Here is a 22,186-nt window from a genome sequence, read left to right as displayed (position 1 = left end):
GCGCACACACACACACACACACACACACACTCCTCCACCTCGCGCCCATTCATAAACACCTCTGCCCATTGAGAGTGCAGCGAAGCCTCGGCACTGACCCCTAGAGGTTCCAGTGTGTTATTATGCCTCTTAACAGAGAAGTAGCGCAAGGAAACGACAGCCATACGTATATCGTGGGACAAATACATATCCGAGGTTCGTCCCTCTGGGTAGTGGCAGCGCTAACACAGCAGCTTTCCTTGGTCTTCTTCTACCAGCTCGTTCACCTCCTTCTCCTCAGAGGATCACCCGCTGGCCTAGATATTCCACAATTATGATTATGATATGATTATGGGTTTTCAAGGTGGATTTGAGATGATTCAGACCCAAGATCTTAGCAATCTGGAGGTTTTTTTGGACGCCTGCCACTTCCATGTGCTCCCTATGCTTGGAGAGGGCAGCTCCCAGTTCCTCTAGACTGCCTCACTGAGCACTTGTCATTTACAACAAATTGGGCCAGAAGAAAAAAGACTTTCACAAGTTGGATAAAAGTTCCAAAGCCTGACGCTGTTTCCCACTGTACTGGAACCTCGGGCCTGTTTTGCTGGAGACACCTGGACATCAAGCCCAATAAACAAACCCCTTGGACACACTTCACAGAGCACCCAACCTGTATTTAGGCCATTAAACCTAAAATACCGCACCGATGCCACCACGATGTGCCTCATGCGGTATTTAAAATTTTTCTCCGTCTACGTCTGAGATGGCTCCCGGCTAGCCGGGATATCCAGAGTTGAGACAGGAATGCATACATCCAGTCCCTTTGTCAGCCCAGCCCGCCGCCTCATTTCCTCCCAGGCCAGATGGCGAGGAATTCCGACCTCCACGTTCCACACGTCTCGCCACAGACGATGCCACTGGGTGTCGCGGACCTCCGCCGGCCAGCCAGCCGTCCGTCCGTCCAGGCTTTAATGAAAGTCGGGGATGGATGTCGTAGGGGGTGTAGAGGAAATGCCTTGATCTGCGAGGCCTGCGCTGAATTACGGGTGGCGGGACCTCGGACGCATCTGGCGGCTGAGTCGAAGCAGTTTTTCCCTGCTCCGATGGACCGAATGTGAGGAACAAAGCCAACGTGCAGCGGGGTTTTTCCGCGGACAGCTGCAGGGTCCGGCGTCCCAGATGAGCGTCACATGATTGCAGCCAAGGAGATGGGAACTTGTGACGCCAGCCCGGGCGTCGCTGCCAGTTGTTTACTCACAAAAATGTCTCAAGCCAGTGACATTTTAATAGCACGGCTGTTTTATCCAACACCATCGGAAGAGGGAACATTCGGTCTGTCGCACATACAGGACAGAAATTAAAAGGGGGAAAAGCAGATCTCTTTGCTCAAGGTTTTATCTGGAGAGTCTCATCACAAAGTTCTCCTGGGGCCGGGCAGCACCGCCTCCCCAGCCACCCTCCAAGTCCAAGCTCCTCCACAATCTTCACGTCTCATCACACGGTGTCCCGAGGATTGCTGTGGGGGCACCATGACCTTTGACCTGCAGATGCCTTGCCGCAGCAGTCTCTTGAAATCAACTGCTGCTTTCAGATGATATTTAAGGATTTAGATAATGGGTTCGATTAACTGTCTTAGTTGTCCGATCCTCAAAACGATTCCACAGAAGATTTTTTATTTTGTGAAATGACTTCCTGGAACATGGAGAAAATTCAGTTTTCAAGTTTCATAGCCTCAAAATGCTTATTGTGTAGCATTCAACCGACAGGAAGCTTATCGGCTGCCCCCTGCAGCGCACTGTTGGTTCTGTGTCACATTAATTTTTAACCTTATCCAAATTTTGACACGGCGCCATTAAAGATTTAAGAGGAGCGGCTTGTCGCGAAATGTGGAGCACAGAACCCGACAGCGACGGGACTGAAAATGAGTTTAGACTGTCAGAAGGAGGAGTGAGGATCATTGAGAATTTCCCTTTGAAGCTCCCAACAAACCAGCAGCAGAAAAAAATGAGCAAACGCACAACGAATTGGCTCTTCAGTGTGATTTTAAGTTATTTTAAGGCCCTATTTTTGTCCATCAAGAGGACTTTTGTCCAATCAGATGAATACTTCTGTAATGCTGAACTAAAGCCCCAGTAAACTGCTGTGAGCGTTTAACAGCGGAGCCTTCGAATCCTGAATGTGCCTTGAAACTGATACACCATCACTCTAAAACAACCACTTAAATATGATTACAGTCACACAGAGACAGGCTGTGACGCACGCACAAACACACACATACACACATACACACGGGCACCTTTCTCTCCTTCTCAACTTTCTCCTCCAGTCATGTGACAGTGAGCAACAAAGGCTGGAAATACCAATGGCCTCGCGGCAGCCAATCAGCTGCCAGCTGAACAAAGGGCCCAACCCGAAACGCGGTCGGGCCCCGTCAGCGACACGGGCGCCAGTCAGGACGCCACAGGGCTGGTCCAGAAGATGCATGGCCGTGGTGGAGCCGCCGGACCTGCCACCTTTGAGGATTTGGGGGGCAAAGCCAAATTTTAACCTGAGGTGAAAGAAGAACGAGGATCCCGAGTTTAACTTTGTAAATATGATCCATTCACTGTCAAGCTGTGAACTGGCTGGCAGGTGACCGGCAGGAAACACTCCTCACCGCATTAATATTTTATCTTATGAAAACTTTGACGTGGCCTCGTGAAAAATTGAACAGGTGCGGCTGGAAGCAAAGAAAAAACAAAATAAAACGCTGTGCGTGAAACCACCGACAGTTGGAGCTGCAACTGGAAGATTTAACAGGAAATCAATGAGCGGAATGAGAATTGTAATCCTTGTCCTGGTCTCTGCACCCTCCTCCTCCTCCTCCTCCCATCACTGTCATATTTTCCTCTCCATCTGCTCAGCGGTCACAGGGATATTCCCTTACACCTGCTGACCTCTGACCTCTCCGTCATTAGTCGCTTGTAATTGCGGCCGTTCTGGACTTAACGGGACGCGTTTTTGAACTCTCTATCGGGCTGCGACGTTAGAATGAATAAAAGATGTTGATAATATTTGCCAGATTTTCCCTTTAAAGTGTTGAGTCCTTCACACAAAGACGGCCTCTCTCTCACACTCACACACACAACTGCAGCCCTGCTGCTCAGTGATGGATGAGGCCGGCGGGCCATGTGATACACTCCCCCGACATGGGACAGTGGCCCGGGGTGACGGCTGCCACCTTCCTCTCCTGAACCCAACACCGGGCGGAGGCTAGCGTGTCCCGCCTCCGACAGTTACATTTACATCCCGTCCCTTGTTCAGTACAAGAGGTCAGATAGGGGTGGCTGCAGAAAACGTGGGTACTCAATCCAAGAATCAGTCCTCTGTAAGTATTTCAAAGGGAAAAAAATAGAAAAAAATATATAAATATATTTATCTATATATACACATATACATTTTGCCACATGCAGTCGAGCATCAGAGACAGAAGTGGGCTTAAAATGCTTGTATTTGATATTTTAGCTGATTTTAACCTGTAGAGAATTTGTCCATAATGATGTGATACACATCGCTTAATGAATTCCCAATTATGAAAACAAAAACAATAGCAACAGGGATGCACGGGGCTTCGAGGGCCACAGCTGCTTACTGCCCTCTAGTGGCCAAACCTGCAGGACAACCAAAACCCTGTCGGGGTCCAAACATCCAGCTGACGCTACATTGCAACTGACTCCCCTTCTCCGAGGAAAACAACCTGCCATAAGCTTCCTGCTTCTGCCCGCCGTGCCGTAGCCTTCATGCCGCATTACCACGGCCAGGTCTCGCACCGTAACTAAAGCTTGGGTCAACTTGGACTCGGCCCCCTGGCCAAAGCCTGCCAGGGGTGCAGAACATTCGAAACAGGCGCCTGACCTGGAGAAGACGCAGGTCACTGGGAAACTGCGGGTTTACGCAGGTGAGACGACTTTGAGAGCTGTTTTGCTTTGCCTGCACGCTGCAACCGTCAGCATGCCGGGATTTGCTGATCTTGGCAGTACAGGTACAAAAAAAAAGAGTTGTTTTCATGGACAGCCCAATGAAAACAACAGTTTCATCCAACTTCTAGCAAGTAGAAGTAATCAAACTAAATTCCAAACTGGTGCCATAACAGTTATTCTCTTACAAGTGTGTGCTGTAATGTTGTGTATTTTTGCCTCATCGGTTTTAATTGGTTGCCATTGGATACTAAAGTGGGTAGACTGGCCTTGGGATCGGGTCAACTGCCCAACTGCACCCAACACCTGATCAACGCTTCCTTTATGGACGTCTTGCAGGGACCCAGTGTGAGACCGTGACTCTTTGGGTCGCCGTTCAATTTGAGAGCAAGCAAGTCTTTATCTGCTGAAGAAACCTCCATGTATATAGGGCTCCTGACTCCGGTGGTGGCTTTCACTTGGTAGAGGCTCCTTCAGCAGGGCCACAATGGCCCAAACGGAAGCCGCCCTGCTGCTGCGCAGCCGGCCTTTTCCCAACGCTGCTGCACAATAGGGGCCAGAAAAAAACCCAGCCTTCAAACCCCGGGCTCTAATCTGGATTCCTTCCCTCCCTCTGGCCCTCATTCCAATACCGACCCACCATGCGGCACGCCAGGCACAATGGCGCTAATAATGCGGCCGTGTCCCCTCTCCTCCTGACAAACAGCGGAGGTTGGTGTCCGGGACAAAATGGCGCTGATTGAAGGGTTTGAGAGGGGACGGGCGGCGTGTGAATGAGGGCCCTGTGCACAGATCTAATTAAAGTACAAAGAAGCAATTACTGCTGTCCTGTATGTGACAAACGGACAAGGAGGGAGAGGGAGTGAGAGTGAGAGACAGAGAGAGTGAGAGTGCGAGACAGAGAGTGAGAGACGGTGCAAGGGAGAGGGAACGGCTGCAGGTACGCGGCGAGACGCCCGCTCTGGGCCAAGATGGGACGCGTGGCCACGTTGACGGAAGGCAAGATTCTCTGGAACGCGTCTGAGATTTGACTTTGGAGGCGGAATGAGAGGAGGTTTTCCCTGGAGGGAGGTCCTGGGGAACCTGCAGGGGTCTTTCCAGGCACAGCATCAGTGATGACTTCATTCAGGCTCCTCCGTCTACCATCAACTCCGTCTGATGAAGTGGGATCCACACAGTGCCGTGGGAGGGAAAGCTTGAAAACTTTTCCTAACCAGTTTCACAACTTTTTATTTTAGTGCGGAAGTGTTGTCAGTTCACCAGATACACTGTAGATTTAACCAACTGCTGAAAACTATTTGGGTGTTCTATGCACACACATGTTCTATCATCAAGAAACAATGAATCATAAAGCTGCATCAAGCTGTGACTGTCTCATTTGTCCAAAGCCAAGATAAGGGAAACATTGTGCCGCTTAATTGAAAGCTCCTTTATGAACATCTGAACAAACTACTTAAATTTTTTAAAATCGTATTTTAACGTCTTTTTTATTGCCCCACTAATTTTGACCAATTTTGGAGGTAGTTTGGGCTAAAATGTTGTTTAATTAGCAGGTGAAAAGGCCTCGGTGCCGGAAATGTGCTTGCCTGAAACCCCAATTGGAACCATTAGCCATAATTGAGCTATGGTTAAAATATGGTGTTTCTGGGAAGACGTTCTCCCAGAGCTATCAAGAGTGCGTCCCTTTCCGCTAAAATTTCCCAAATCAAAAAAGAAAAAACAAAGCTGCTCACAAAAGAAAGGAGGCTGCCCTTTCCAGCCTACACCGGGGCGAGCAGCGAACGATGGGGCTCAGTCAGATGTGATGGGGAGCTCGGCGAGGGGGGTGGAGGAGGGAGGGGTGCCCTCCTCCACACTTGACATTCATCTCCTCTCAGATCACTTGAGTGTGACTTTTCCCTCGGCTCTGCCCAGCGTGGAGCCCGCGAGTTCTCCGCCGCTGACGCTGACATGCATTGTTGGCGTGTCACTGGGTTCTGGAGAGGGCCACGTGCGTCCAGCCAGCCGAGACAAGCGCTCCCATACATGATGTCAGACATGAGAACGGACGGAGCGGGCGGGCGGGCAGGAAGGAGAAGAAGAAGGAAAAAAAAAGAACAGGCCCATCTGCGAGGCCTGACCCCGCACAAAGAGAATTATCAGGGAATCGGCTCAGGGACCGTTGGAGCGGGCCGACCGCCGCGCTTTGTGCGCAGGGAGGACAGTGACGTCTTGGTGTCCTCCATTTTACATTATTAGCGCGGCCGACACTCTCATACAGAACAATTTGTGCAGCTTGAGCGCTCAAGAGCCTTTTCTCGAGGACACTTGAGCAGGAAAAATGCTTGGTGGCCAAAGGCATCTGTGTGGCTTTTCACCGCGGGATAATCTCCCCCCACCAGCAGGCAGCGCTGCCAGCCACTTTAAAACCCCCGTGGATTACGGGTGGGAAAACGTGGGAGTGAACGCATGTAGCTGGGAGGCAAGGAACAACTTTTTTTCAACCTAAACTTTGAGACGCCCCGGTGCCGGCTATGTCCTGGCCTGTTAAATTTGGTTATAAAACCATAATATAATCCCACTGTCTCCTACTCTTGAGAAAGACACTCAATTTGGATAGTCCAGGTTGTATCCCCCAAGGTCGCCCACCCAACATAAGATCATTAACATAAGATCAAACAGGTAGTTCCTTCAACCAAGTTCTAGGAACTATATGCCGTGACGGCACCCACTGATTGGGCAAGACGGTGCAGACGAAGAGCGTGGGACACGTCTCGCGGCCGCAGAGACCTGCGGCTCTGACTGCTGTGACTGAATTTCCAGGGTTCAGACGTCGTTGACGCCGCTGCAGAAGATCCATTTGAAGCAAAAAAGGGCGCGAGGGAGTGATAAAAAGCCCCGGACCCACTGGGCGCGAATGAATCTGTGTCATCAGTTAGTGAGACAGCGAGACAGACGGAGGCGGCAGGGGAGTCTGTGTCCACCTCATTGTCCCATCCAACGGAGGTTGATGGGGCTCGAAAAGACTGACAGATTTTACTTGGCCCAGAGCCAGCCAGTGAATGCACACACACGCACACACACACACAAGCACAGAGTCACGCACGCATTTATATACAAGCGGCACCCTACACAGCATGGGAACCTTTCAGGCCTGCTGGTTCCGATGAATGGATGACGGAGGCGGAGGGCAGATTGTCAAACTATTAGTGTCAAATGCTGGATTCCAAATCGTCCGCCCCTGCCGGCTAATGGAGAAAGAAACGCTGCAATCATTTATTCTAATTGGAAAGGAGTGAAGTGTTCTCTATAGAGCTGAAGCTGATGTAGAGACAGAGGAGAGGGCGGGGGGAGTGAAAAAAGAGTCCTGCATGATGAATAATTGCATAAAGATAGAAATAACAGAGGGCTTTACTGAACCTGTCTGCCAAGAAAGGCCTGGTGGATTAGAAACTCTTAGGATGTGATCGAAACCACCTGTTGAAGTAGCAGCAGGTTGGTGACTTTGCCAAAACGTAGCACGTTGCACGCGCATTTCAAGCAAAGCAGAATTTGTGGTTCCAGTCCGCTGTTTATTCACAACATTGCTTTTACACACCCAAACTGACTAACTGGCTGTTGTCACTAACCTTGACTAGTGTGTACTAATGACTAAAAAAAAACGGCTTCAGGTTCAGCACACTATCATCAGCATACAGTTTGACTACTAAAATGTTTGCACTTTGGATGACTATTCAAAAAAAACGTCAACTTGAAGCCACAAACTGGCTTCAAAGGTAAAGGTAAAGGTTTTCTATCAACTCCACCTGGTGGCTGGCTGCGATATTTCTTTACACTTACAGTTAGCTCCCAGGATATGAGCGAAACTTAATTCTGGAAAATAGATAGATTACAGAGAAACTTTAACAAAGAAGTGTGTATCATTTAAGGAATATTTCAATCATGCTTTTCCACCAGTTTGACCTTCATGGACAGCTTTATTAATTATAATTTATCCACCTAGGATGCAGTCACCAGAGAGTCATATGTGCTAAGTTTTTGTTCCGGTACGGGGTGTTGATCCACAGCCCGAACACCGCTGGTGCTGACCTGCAGCGCTAACGAGGACCAACGTGGGGCGCCAAATTTTGAACCAAGAACAAAGTTGTTCAAGCACTCAACCTCGTAGAGACTTGTCCTGTTTTTGTCAAACAATAACGTTGTCGCCGCGCCCAGCAACAACACCAGGCTGAGGGCCTTTTAATCCCGGGGCCCCTATATTAAGGTCAATAGAGCCGCACGGTCAGTCACAGCAAACACAGCAGAGACCCGAGTCTAAATCGATTTACTTAGCAAAACCTGAGGTTAGAGGGGTTAAGGATGAGGTGGCAGGGTTGGGGGAGGGGGGCCGGGGTTCAGAGGGGGCGGGGCATCTCCATTCAACATATCTGATTTAATACGCATCGCGGCAGCAGTGGGGGAAAAGCAGGGGGGGCTGGGGGACTGAGGGGGGGTCGTAGCAAATAAACCTGGCGGATATTAAGGGCCAGGAGGTCGTCCAACATGTGTTTTCTGAGCCAGACTCGACGAGGAGCAGAGCGGACCCGGTTGCAGCTGAGACGGAGGCGGCGCAGATGTTAGCCAAGACACAAGGTGATAATATTTACAGGCGGGACCGCGCACGGCAAAGTGTTTAAGGTTCAATTATGTGCGTGCAAAAATAATAAACCTGGCTCTTTTGTACTTAATTTACCTTTTCTTTCCTCTGGCAGGCCGCCCTCTGATTTTGTTGCATTTTATCTTCGTTTGTAATAGTGAATTTAAAAGAAAAGCTATAAATCTATAAATCAATCAATTTAGAGTTTCTAGCAGTTGTGATATGTATCTATTTAAGCTCTTTTTCTCTAACCTTGGGACTGCATTCTGATCTCTTTTTTGGAACTTTGGTGTCAGAGCTTCAAAACTGACGGAGAAACAAAAGGCCCAGGAACTGTTTCCTGCACCAGAGCAGCCCAGACGGCGTGTCAGTCAAGAGCACTGGCCGATAACACATAACAGTAAAACATGCAGTTCCCCTCGCTTTGTCGGTGTGACCCGCCGCTGTGAACTCCAACTGCAGCCTCTCTGACGTACGTGGATATAAAACCCTATTAAGGCGGATTTCACTCTTTTCCCACAGAGGGGACAGACACCGGCACAGGCCGTCTCGCCGGCGGCTCTGTGGAAATCATCAGTGTCAGGTGGCGAGATGGGGGAAAGATTTCACACACAGAAAAACGCTTCCAAAGATATTCAATATTGCGTTTGGGCTCGGAGGGGGAAGATTACTTCCATATGACTGTTCTTTTTAACAGTTATGATTCAACTTCCGCGCTTTATTTTCATTTGGTTTGACTCATGTCCTCGTGGTGTGCCGGAGTCACGGCGGCCTCACTGATACAAGTCTGTGATCTAGTGGCCAACTTTCTTTCAAGAGGAATAAATAAAACTTCAGATATGAGAACTTAGGAGTCAGTGCGTTTCCAAAACACAGGGTCAGCAGGCCAGTTTGGCATATGAAATTGCAGGTTTAGTGAAATTAATGTTGTAAGTCATGAAATTACTTACTTTTACGACTTTTACGAGAAAAGAAAAAAAAATCACAGCTTTAACTCACTCTTAAAGGTCACCTATTATACTAATTTTCGGGCTTTTGTATTTGATATCTGGCCCCTCCAGAGCAGCAACGCATGATTTTCCGCGCTGAAAGCTTTTTAGATTTGCGTATCTCGCGGCTCGTTTCCTCGTATTTACTGTGTCCCGCGAAAACGCTCTGTTTCACTTCACTCCACCCCCAGCCTTGCCGGTGTACGCCCCCGCCTGGGGTCACACTCTTCGTCGCTGCTGAGCCTCACTTCCTCAGTTTGCCGGTGAGAGGGTGCCGGAGCTTGGCCATGAAAGGAGATCCGGCACACAATTACGTAATTCCGTGCCCAGTGTTGAAAAAATCTCCGTGAACAGAGCATTTAGAACCATGCCCAACAATTTGCAGGGCTCACGTCCAAACACATGAACGTCATTATTTGATGATATCGAGATCGTTTGACGATAGAGTTCAACATTGTAACAGTTTTTAAAGCTCAGAAAAGTGGAAAAGCATCATAGGTCCCCTTTAAGCCAACAGGGTGTTTAATTTATGAGGAAATGAGTCATACTCAGTTTTGGCCAGTAGATGGAGCCAAATATCCAAATATTAATGACATGAAACTTGCTGTCTTCGAGAAGGAAAGCCGTCTCTGTCTTTACTATGTATTATTATTCGGGACTGAGCCCCGGCGAGAGTTATTATGATTATAATTATCATTATTATTATTATTATTATTATTAGTAGTAGTAGTAGTAGTAGTAGTAGTAGTAGTTGTAGTAGCAGTAGTCTTGTTACACAGAATTCTTACATGATTATCGGCAATTTAATTTAATTGCAACAACTTCACTGCTCCTGAATGCAATCTCACAACCAGATATATATATATATATATATATATATATATATATATATATATATATATATATATATATATATATATATATATATATATATATATATATATATATATATATATGTATGTACACATATATATACACGTATATATATATGTATGTATATAATATATATATATATATATATATATATATGTATGTATGTATGTATGTATGTATGTATATATACATATGTATATATATATATATATATATATATATATATATATATATATATATATATATGTATATATATATATAAATATATATATATACATATATATATATATATACATATATATATATATATATATATGCATATATATATATATATATATGCATATATATATATATATATATATATATATATATATATATATATATATATATATATATATATATATATATATATATATATGTATTCCACACCTGAACAACAGATCACATCCTACTAAACGTGTAATTGCTGTTTTTAACTAAATGGATTTCATTTCACTCAGGAATCCCACCTGCACTATACAAACCACCCAGCAGGTGTCAACCTTTCGCGTCGACGCTGCCTAATATACAGTATATATCCGTCACAGTCTGCAGTCAAATAGTTAAATGAAAATTCTCAATGAAGAAATTTACTTTTTGAGAGGTCATACTATAAGAATTGTAGTAATTTCACCAAAAAATATGTTACATATTTCATATATAATTAAAAATTAACTTCACATTCTGTCATAAAGTCAACTAAAATACTAAAATAAATAAATAAAATATAGTTTTAGTTTTATTTTGCAGTCATAGACTTTCACAAAAGCCGGAGGGCAATTATTACTAATTTGGTGAAAATCAACATTGCAAAGCGCACAAGTTTGTCAATGTTTTCCAACGAGATTGCCACGATTTTCTTTTAACCCGCTATTGATCATTAAAGCGGTTCAACATGTTTACGATTTCTCCTCAGTGATCAATGCGGGTGTCGCCAGAGTGAGGAGGTCAGGGAGGAGGAGGAAGAAGAGGAGGAGGAGGAGGAGGAAGAGGAAGAAGAGGAAGAGGAAGAGGAGGAAGAAGAGGAGGCGGTCCAGACAGAGGAGGGAGCCACAGAGAGGGGAGGGCGCGGAGAGGAGCAGCGCATCCCGAAGCCTCCGCAGCATCCCGCACTGGAAAAGTTCCAGTCCGAGTCGGCGCTCGGCCGCAACTTTGACCCGCGACTGCAAGAAAACATGCGCAGAAAGTCGCTGAAGTGAACTTTCCCGACCGGCACAAACTCCGCGGCTTCTTCTGCTTGTCCCCGCAGCGCGCAAACCCTTCGCTCCTCGTCGATTCGCTTCTTCTCGGAGGACGTAAAAAGTTTTGCAGGCGCTGCGGAGTTCATGTTTCTGCGAAGGGATTTTCCTTTTTCTTTCCCACAAGCAGATTGATCGAGTCTGAGCTGAAGTCTTTGCGCTGAGGAGGAGGAGGACCAGCAGAGGGTGAGTCCGCTGCGGCCATGTGCTCCACAAAAACACGGCAAGGTGTTTCGACCCCCTTAACAACACGCGCTCCCACATTTCTGCTCATCTTTGATTTGCACGCAGATACATGAGCAAAGTTTTGTTTTGGCTTCTTCTTTTGTTTTTTGTTTATTTGTTTTTTAAGTGTTTTCTCTGCGTGGTGAATTTCTTTGCGGGTTATTTGATGCTGACACACTGACTGGAATTCCAGGAATTTGCAACCTGATATTTTCTTAAAAAAAAAAAAAAAGCTCTTGAGTATTGTTTTTAAATACATCTAAGCATATAAAGTAAAAAAAAAAAAAAAAAAAGTCGCCTTTAATTAATTAGTAAGATAAACCTTTTCCTAATTGTGAAAGAGACCCGATAATGTTTTGCATTTGGCATTTTTTAATTTAAAAAATATTTTCAATTAATACAATAAAAAATTGTGTTTTTAAAATTAATTAGAGTTTTTTTTTCCAATAGAGGATAAAAAAAAGTCCTTCAAGTAAAAAAAAAAAAAAAAACTTTATAAAAACCAAATAAGCTGAGCAGATGATTACATCTTCTTTCCTCTCTAATGATAAAATTGCAAATTTTAAATAATTGTCTGTTTCCTGCAACTGCCGAAAATTTCGCCTTAAAAGAAAAAAGGCCTCATAGTTCTCGTCTCAGAGGCACAAACAGTGAGAGCATGCCCTGCAGGCTGGTTCCTCTGTGAACCCCCCCCCCCCCCCCCCCCCCCCCATTACACCCTCAGAGTAGATTATTATTGGAGGGGGTGTGTGGGGGGGTGAGTTGGCCAGTTGCATTCATTTGCATCAGAAAAAAAAGAAGAAAAAGTTTGAGTTTGCTATTGTGCGGGATGAAGAGTTCCAGCAGTCAGGGAGTGAAAAGAGGGGAGGAAATAATGGGGGCCCTTCACATTATTTACCCTGACACTGGGAGGGGGTGAGGAGGGGGAGTAAGGGGAGGGTGGGGGGAGTGACACCTTCATCCTCGTCTTCAAACCACCTCTGTCCCGGCTGGAGTGCAGCGACGGTTTAACTAGTTTAGAAAGCCAGCGGGACGGAGAGAAAAGTGTGGGGAGGCAGCGGTGCACGTGAGTGAGGAGTGTGTAGAAAAAATAAATTACGTTTTCTTCCTTTCTTAAAAAAAAAAAAAAAAAAAAAACCCCCGACCCGACTTCCTCCTGCTGTGAGGATTCAAAAGTCTCTTGTCCTGGCAAGACAACAAGTTGGCGCCAATTTAGGCCGTGTGGCCCCCGGGGGCCGCCGGGTCCACGTGAGCAGAAGAAGAGGCGGCACTGAGGGGAAAAAAGAACAATATCCTGAAAATAAATCACATTTTTTAACCTGAGCAGGTCAAAGAAAAAGAAGCAGACGAGTCTCGCCGGCTTTCCAACAGTCCAGCAGCTGTTAGCTGTTTTTAACCGGTGATTAGTTCAAAGGCTTCAACTTCTCCTGATCCATTAAATTAAAATGAATTCAAATAGATTAAAAACAAGAAAATGTTGTTATTTAGGAGGATGTAGGAGTAGAAGGAATAATAATTAAAAATCCAAATTCACTGAAATGTTTTGCAATTTAGTTCAATAAAGAAGTGTGGCAAATATCAGAATCATATAAAAAAAACAGCTGTAAAAGTAAAAACTATTGCACATGAAGGACAAATTGGTGTCATTCTTTAAAAAGATTTATGCAGCAAGAACAAGTGTCGAGTGTTGAGTTTTGGAGAACTAATGAGAAAAGATGTGCGTTTAATTTTTACTAAAAGTTGTCCTTTTTTCTCTTTTAAATTTAAAAACACCCTTCCTGAAATTAAGCCATTAAAATCAAAATGTACTTTTTTTCCCTTGGAAGTCGGCACTAATTTCACATTAATGCTCTGCAAAGTTTCCTGTCTGTTCACACCATGTTATCTCCCTCTCTCTCATACACACACACACACACACACACACACACACACGCACATCGGGATCAGGGCTGATCGTGCTGTGACCCCCCCCCCCACACACACACACACACACACACTTTAAAAAAAACAACATTTATTTTCCCCTCCATAGACGCGAGAAGAAGAAGAAAAAACTTCCTCCAACTATCCAGCAGCTGTAATTACACATGATGAAAACAGGGCTGCGCTAAATGCAACGGCATCACACACTCGCTCGCTCGCACTCACACACACACACACTTGCAGAGACATCAGAAATCAAAGATGGGTGGTGGTGGTGGTGGTGATGGGGTTTGGGGGGGGGGGGGGTCAGGCAGGGGGGGGTCGCTGGGCGCCTGTAGTTCCTCCTCTGCGCTGTGTACCCACAGTTCTCATCGGGATCCACTTTGATGCGCCGTGTTAATTAACTCCTGAAGGGACGACGGCAACGCGGCGATCAGGCCCGACAGCCGCCAAGAGTATGTGTGTACGTCAATGTGCGTGTGTGTGTAAATTTCAAGGGCGGATATGAAGGGTGCCCCACGCTGCGTGGGAGGAGGAGAGGGTGTGTGGGGGGGTGCCCGTCGTGACATTTTGACATGCAGAGGAAGGAGCAAGTGATCACCAGCAGTAGATCAGAGTGAACTGCAGAGGGGGTGGGGGGCAGGATCACAACTCCCATCATGCAGCTGGGCGGCCGGCCGGGTTGTGGAGAGGCATCGGCTCCTTCTCAATCAGACCTCCTGGAGGTTTTTTTTGGTTTTGTTTATTTTATTTTTTTCTTGAATTTTTCCTCCTCCTTTTTCCACCAAACTTCTTCACCATGTGTCGTCCCTGTGGGGCCCACATGCTATTCTATAGCCGCCGCCGCCGCCTCCCACTACAACCACTGGCGGCGGCCTTTTTTCCGCGAGTTCAGTCGGACCCTCGGAGGTCAGGAGGAATCTCTGCGGCCCACTTGGAGGGGCCCCACGTCTTCTCCTTCTCCTTCTTCTTCTTCTACTTGTTTTTGGAGGTTGGGGGAGGAAGACTCTGACACATACTGTTAGTGGTGCTGTGGGGGTGGGGTGCGGGGGTGGGGGGCGGGGGGGAGGGCGAGGGTCCCACGGCAGGTGTCACTGTGCGTTAGCTGCGCTCTCAGGTGAGAGGCCCTCACCCCCCCGATGCTTTTTGACAGCTGTGACGCCATAGTGGAAACAGCTGCACGTATCTGGACCACTGACTGAGTCTTGATACATAGTGTGCTGCGTGTCAACACAATGCATACAAAAGCGCAAAAATTAAAGTGCAACTTCATCGGGAAATAACACGTAGCTGCATGTAGGAAATGACAGAAACTATTTCTGGATGATTGGCTGTAAGGATTTTCTTTTTTTTTTTTTATATGGTTGTAAAGCCTCACCACAAACAAACCATATATTTTTTAGTAGCCTCGCTGAGGTTTTGCGTACTCGTGTCTCTCTTAGAAAACTTTGCTGTTGCAAAACTCGTCTTACAACTTTGTGGGCGTCAATCATTTTGACTCGGTGTTGTGAAATATTCATTAAGAAGCAGCTTCGGATAAACATCAGTGAGTTTATATATATATATGTACATACATACATATATATATATATATGTGTATGTATGGATGTATGACGATCACCTGCTCTTAAAAAAAACACCCAGCGCATTTTGTATGGCATTTTAGTGGCATGAAAAGCACTTCATAAGTAAAGTTTTATTGATTGATTGATTGATTGATTGATTGATGGATAATGTTTAGATTGTCTGCAGATGAGATGGAAAAGAAACCTAAAAGAAACACTGCAAAACTCAAGGTGAGAGAGAGACACTTCCCGTAGGCTCTGACCAACACAAGGGCACATCCGGGCAACATTGTGAGGTGTTGCAGGAGGAAGTCGGCGATCCCGGCAGGGGTGGCGGCGGCTGTAAAAACAGCGAGCGGACCGGTGGCAGGCGCGAGGCCATTTGGCCGGTGGCCACGGCGGCAGAGGGTGTGTGGGGGGGTCAGGGATCAAAGCCTCGGAGTCGACGTTGCGGCTACGGAGACTCGGCTGTCAAACAGCTGTAGGCGGGATTTACGAGAGTCCGAGGACACGTCCAGCTGGCGAGGAAGCTGGACCGAAGCTCCGGGGCCTTTTCGTCACACTGAAAAGAAATCAAACTCTGGTCATTTTCGCAGAGGTTTTAAAGAAAGAAAGACCTAAAAAAAATAATAATGTTTATACAGATTTAAAATATGAATTATTGTATTTACAGGTCTTTACTATAATTCTCCAAAAGATTTCGAGCCTACTTGTACATCGTTTTTTTTCTCCAATTCCTTTAAAACAAACATTTCTCAAGCACAGAATCTACTTTTAAGGGTCTAAAATGTATGGCTTTTATTTTTCAGAAGTGCAGAACACTCATCCTCTCCGCTAATGATTCAACTGGGCAGTCAGAACAGCAACAGGAAGTTGCCTTAAAGTCCCAGCCAGCAATAATAAGCAACAAGATGTTTTCTCCTACTTGCCCCGTTTTGCCAGCTTCCAAAATTTATTGAAGATTTCATTTCTTTTGGAAGCTCCGAGTGTGTGTGGGAAGTCGTCGTATAAATTCAAATGTCACCGTTAGCCTTTATTTGTACATCCGCCTGCTCGCACCGTAAACAACCAGACCAGCCCCTGTCTGTCTGTCGGGGGCCATGGTCTATTTAAGGCTCGCCGCCGACCCAGGCTACTTTTACGGGACGGCTATTATTCAAAGGAGAATAGGTGTTGGGCCCGACCATAAATTCCTGGCAAGTGGCCCTTGGAAAGAGGTACAGCGCCAAGGAATTGACTGTGCGCTCGGTGATTTTACTCTGCCAGGGCTCTGACCTTTTGGAGTTGAGCTGGAGTCATTTGTTTGCTTGACAAGAGCGGCTGCTAATAATTCAGGGCCCGACGGCGGCTGCCGGTAATATTCAGTGATGAGCCAAACTGCGCCGGTGTAAGTCGGCTATACCTTGAGGAATTTGTTTTCCCCCCCGAAGTAGGAAATGGGCTGATTTCAGAGAGTCGGGACTTTAAATCACATTTGCCACCTGGAGGTTTCTGTTGTCCCCCCCCCCTCCCTTTTTTTTTTCTTTTTGAAGAGCTTACCTGCTCATTTTCAGTGTGACATTTGGGCTGAACTTCACCTGATGCATGACTGGCCTCTCTGACCCTGCCTAAAAAATGGAGGGGGGAAATAAGTTTACAACAAAAAAAAGGCTATTTGAACCTACACCGCAAAAAATCATACGTTTCGGGTAATTGCGCAGGAACAAAATAGCTTCAAATGATCACAAAATACTTTTAAAAAAAGCAAAAAACAGCGGCGGCGGTGAGGTAAATACACAAAATGTGAACCAGATGTGCTGCCTCAACAAACAGGTGTTTGTGTTCCTTCCAGTGTAAAAGGGGGTAGAGTAGTAAAGAGGCGAGGGAGTGAATCATCATCGCTCCACAATGGCCCTCAAGTGAAAGGAAGATAGGAAAGACCTCTGAAGTTGTTGTTTTCTTAAACAACTTTATTGTAAGGGTCCCTTTGCTGGCCATTATACTCAAATGAGCCATTGTTTGCTCCATGAAAAAGAGCCAACAGTGGGGGGGTTGTGGGGGTTGGCAGTTAATTACAGCGCTAACTGAGCTGTTGACTTGCGAACATGGTTGTTAGCTGCTCCCACAAGAAGGCTACTCCTGCACTCCACCAGCTCCTCTGTTGATTTAGGAGCAACTGGGAGCAAAACTTGCACATGCCGCAAGCTGCTAATGCTAACAGCAAACATTGCTGTCGTGTAGTTAGTCAAAACGTTTGTAAATGATGCAAGGAAAAAAAAAGACGTTTTGCAGTAAATTCTGAAGCTAACTGTTAACGTAGCCCACTAAAAAGTGCAGTTTGCCAGCAATAGCAAACAAATCAGACAAAGATACCTTGAACGCTTAAAACAAAGAAAAGAAAGAAGAACATGCTAATCTTTCTAGCAATGCTTGCCCTGACAGTTTTCTTTTTTATTTCATAAACGTTTCTTATGCCGACAAACATGTAGCCTTTAAAGCTTTGCTTTTTTCTGAAGACACCATGTGGTTATGCTTCTCAGTTTGCTAACAAGTGCTAACACCAGGAGTACCAAGCCGCTCAATGTGTGAACAGCAAATGTTAAGCCTGAACTAATAATGATTTGCGAGGACAGATCTGAGGATTTGCAAGCGTGAAAGACTGCCATTATGTGCCTCGTATATCACCTCAGCTGAACGAGTGTGTGTGTGTGTGTGTGTGTGTGTGTGTGTGGTGAGGGACTTCCCATGAGGCCTCACTCCTGGCCCCACACACCTGTTGCGCTGATTCATCTGGCGCAATAAAGACACCAGACAGGACTGTCAGTCAGAAGTTTGTACAAGAGCTGATATTAAACTGACAAACTCCATGCATGGTTTCTTTACCTTTGGCATCCCACATCAAAACAATACTAAAAAAATCAATTGTGTTCTGGGAAATATTACTGAACTTAAAATATGCTGGCTTGAACATGCCCATAGCCTCATACAACTCATAGTATGTGTATCGGCAGCAACACAAACTCTGAGAAGCGAAGACATTCCAAAACATTTATTTCCGAACAATGCCGCCTTAAGTCACATTATGCCGCCTCACTTAATAATGGCTCTGCTTCATTGCTATTCCACCTTTGAAGATAAACCTGCATTGTTCCAACTGCCCAAGCCCCAAAGCCTATGTGAATGGCCTGGCACAAAGGTCAACAGTCAAATAAACTTTGATGACACACAGGCCAAGACCCTGGGCTCCCTCCCTATCCCCCTTTAACACCCTGCGAGTCCCCCCCACCACTGACCCTTTACTCCCTTCTGCCTGAGAGCTGATTGAGTCGTTAATGCAGGACTGCTGGACGACTGCGGGACGACTGCCGCACGGTGGTGAGTCGTCTTTCATGGCGAGCGTGTTTGCCCAGGATAATCGCGCAGTTTGAGCAAAGATAAACAAGTGGCAGCGGGCCGGCTCCACGTGGTTGAAGCTTTGTGCTCTGCTCCTGAATGCGCACATGAGCCAACAGTCGCTCGGTTCTGGACCAAGGAAGCTAGCTTCTTGAGGAATTGACCTTTAACCCTCTGGTTCACAGTCACAAGTGTCAAATGATGTTTGATGCTCAGTTCATAATTACCCTCTTAAAAGTGAACCTGAAGTTGCGTGATCCATCAATAGGATGCAATGAAAAATTGCAGGGAATACCAATGGTCAGGATCGTTTGTGGTGGAAAGATCACTGCAAGCAAGGATACCTCTGTTTTTCCATCTCAGTTGCCATTTGCCAAGTATTTATCTTGCTTTCCTTTGTACTTGGTGGCCCCGACGTGCCTTTTGAGGAACGCTGTTGAGCGGGAACATCCAAGTACCCTCAGCAGGTCCCCCGAGAGCGTCTCAAGTGATTCCTGAGTGTACTTATCCCAAATTAACACTTCCTCTCCTCTCCTTGCCATGGACATCCTCGCCTGCTCGGCCATTGATGGCTTTTGTGTTGCTCTCCTTTTTTTCAGAGGCGTTGGCGATGGAGACCTCTGCATCCAGGAGTGCAGAGAAGAAGGACAAAATGGACGGGAGCGGGTTTCCGGACCTGCCGAAGAAGCCATCAGAGACGAGAGGTAACACACCCATCCAGAGTGGCAATTGTATCAAATGTGGCGTCCGGGAGTGTGGTGGTGGTGGTGGTGGTTGTGGGTGGAGTGGGGGGCAAGTTGAGTCCAGGTCTCACAGGCGCTCCGCCAGGAGGGCAAAGGGGTAGCCGACATGGGGCAATGAAATATACATTTCAAAAGTGCCCATCTTGGGAGCTGATGTACCCCGCTCTCCTCAAGCTCCACCAGGCCCCGGCAGCAGTCAGAGGTGACTTACGGTGGAGGGTCTGACGTGAATCCTAAGCAGACTCTGGGTCTTAAAAGAGCATCATTAATACCTCATCAAGGCTCCGACGCCTGCACTCGACCAGTGTGGCACCGTTTGAGGGTATAAACACTGACAAGCAGGTAGCATGACAAGAGTGAGGCGAGTGGGGCGGGGTTGGTCAGGTGGGCGGGAGAGTGGGGGGCAGGTAGGGGAACCAGCGTTTTGTGTTGTTGAACTAAATGGAGAGCAGCAGCCGTCCTCTCCGACAGGCAGAGAGAGAGAATACATGTTTTAAAGATGTCGGCAGACGTGTGATGAAAGCCAGGCATAATGAGGCTGAAAGACCTTGTTCTTACCTCCAGAGTATAAGGGGGATGGGAGGGGGAAGGGGCGTTTGGAAAAAAAAAAGTAAAAAAAAAAAAAAGAACGGGACGGCAGTAGCGGGGATGGCAGTGGGTGACGCGTGGCTTCGCAGAGTGACAGAGATGGCGGCTGACGGGGCTGCCTTTGAAATGGAAATTAAACGCGTGATTTAGTGACATCTTTAGTCATTAATGAAGGACTTGGTGGCCTGCCATCATAAAGAAACACTCATTAATTGACAAAGAAGGAACAAAGCTGGAACAAAGCAAACGGCGGGGCGCTCAGAAGCAGATACTGGGCCAAACTGTGAAAAAGCTCTGATTTGAGGAAGGAAAATCTGGCGGGGAAGTTCCTTTTTTGTGAAAGTGGGGTGAGAGTGTTGGGTTGCAGCCTTTTGATAATGTCCTTACTGCTAGTAGTAAGTTCACTCTTGGTATTTACCCGTGAGGTCGCTGGAAGTTCCTCCGAAAGTGACCCTATCTGTCTTACTGACCGTTTCTTGGCGCAACAAATCATTCAAGATTTGATGATTTAAAAGAAACACAGGAGTGAAGGCGGTCAAAATAACTTTGGTTTAATTACTGAATGTGATTCTATTTGTTTTCATTGAATATATACAATTGTTATCATTTTTCTTATATTTCGATCTTGGTACTTTTACATGTTTCAACATAAACCTCCATCTCGTCAACGTTTACATGTAAAAGTATGAGACAACTTCAAAAATATTTGTCTGTCTGTTAAAGAAGAAAAATACCATTCAGTTATTTAGGCGGTCCAAAATATTTGACCCCGTCAAATCTGGGTGAGTGGCAAGTCGAGGTACTGCAGTCAAGGTGAGCTAGCAGCGAGTCGCTTTGTGCGTTGCGCAGTTGTCAGCTAATCTGTGATTAAAGCTGCGTGTAACAAAGCTAAAAGAGCTCGCGCTCCCCCTCTGGAGCAAATTAGCCGGGGAGCCGAGCGGAGGCGGCGAGATGCAGACTGATGGCGAATGCTTTTTTTTTTTTTTTTTTTTTTTTTTTAATGGAAATACCACCAGTGGCTCAGCGACGTCTTTTCTAATGAAGAACTTGGTGGGCTGCCACGATGAAGAAATCAAACATTCATTGTCCGCACAAGAATTTAGGTCGGCGTTACAAGCGGAGTGTGGCGCACACGCTCGCTCCACTTCTTGACGCCATCTTCTTTGATACCCAGGCCGAGTGGGTCAATGTCAAGGGCCAAACCAGCGTAATTCCACAGAGGAATTTTGCTGCTTCAAAAAAAAGGCAAATTGCACCACGTTAATAATTGTGCCACTAAAATTTGCTTTTTTGTGCCACATAAGAGGCATCCATTGCCATTAACGTTGGCCCAAGCTGGCCGATATACTCCCGTTTCACTCGACCCCGACGGAATTCAATTGCCCCCACGCATTTTTATAAACGTAAGGTTTTCAATATCCCCCGGTGAGTTCTTAATCTCACCTTAAATGGGAGGGAGGGGCAGAAAAACACTCCCTCCATAACTCTTCCCGCACTATCGGCTTTGTTTAAAACGGCCTCGTATTTTTAATCTTGAATAAACAAGAATCGCAGCCGCCTGGCGGCACCAATCAGATAGAGACGCCCGCGGTCCTCCGGACCTAAAAAACCTTGTGACCAGCTGCCGCTGGGTCGAGACAGAGCAATTACTTATCGCTGTAATATGCATTATTATTCCCGTTGCTCGCTCCCGATAAGTGAATATGCATCGCAAGACGATGGTCCTTGAACTCGAGAGCGAAGTGCCCAACGATCCGGCGGCGGGAAGCAGACAGTTCTAATATACTGCGGCTGTTGGGCTCTGCTTTTATTGGCAGCGTGTAGTTTACTGTTGGCTGCGGCTCCCCCTGTCACCTCAGTCTCGCCCACCTCCACGCCGGCTGCGCAAAAAAACGCCCGCCCAGTTTTATATTCCCGTCCCGCGTTATTTATTTGGAACAATTTCCCCCCTCTATCAAAGCGCGCGGCTAATGCCGACTTTTAATACGTTATTTACACATGAAAAACAAGCTATTTACAGCGCCCGCGCGCATGTGTGTGTCGAAGGGAGGGGGGAAAATGAATGGGCCCCGCCGCCTCAC

General features: G+C 46.4%; 1 protein-coding gene across 1 annotated transcript in view; it reads left to right on the top strand.

Annotated features, from left to right (window-relative positions):
* Nucleotides 1-11,525: 11,525 nt before the first annotated feature.
* Nucleotides 11,526-22,186, top strand: part of LOC142903120 (zinc finger protein GLI2-like) — a 44,801-nt gene continuing 34,140 nt past the window's right edge. Inside the window, exons 1-2 of the mRNA XM_076048593.1 lie at nucleotides 11,526-11,875; nucleotides 19,374-19,478. Coding sequence (XP_075904708.1) covers nucleotides 19,385-19,478 — 94 coding nt within the window. The 5' untranslated portion in view covers nucleotides 11,526-11,875; nucleotides 19,374-19,384. The remainder of the gene's footprint in view (nucleotides 11,876-19,373; nucleotides 19,479-22,186) is intronic.

The sequence above is a fragment of the Nelusetta ayraudi genome, unplaced genomic scaffold, assembly GCF_046127955.1.
Source record: "Nelusetta ayraudi isolate G7.1 ecotype Tasmania unplaced genomic scaffold, CSIRO-AGI_Nayr_v1 ptg000106l, whole genome shotgun sequence".
Classification (NCBI taxonomy): domain Eukaryota; kingdom Metazoa; phylum Chordata; class Actinopteri; order Tetraodontiformes; family Monacanthidae; genus Nelusetta; species Nelusetta ayraudi.
Note: the sequence above shows the minus strand (reverse complement) of the source record. Positions and strands in the feature narration are given on the sequence as shown.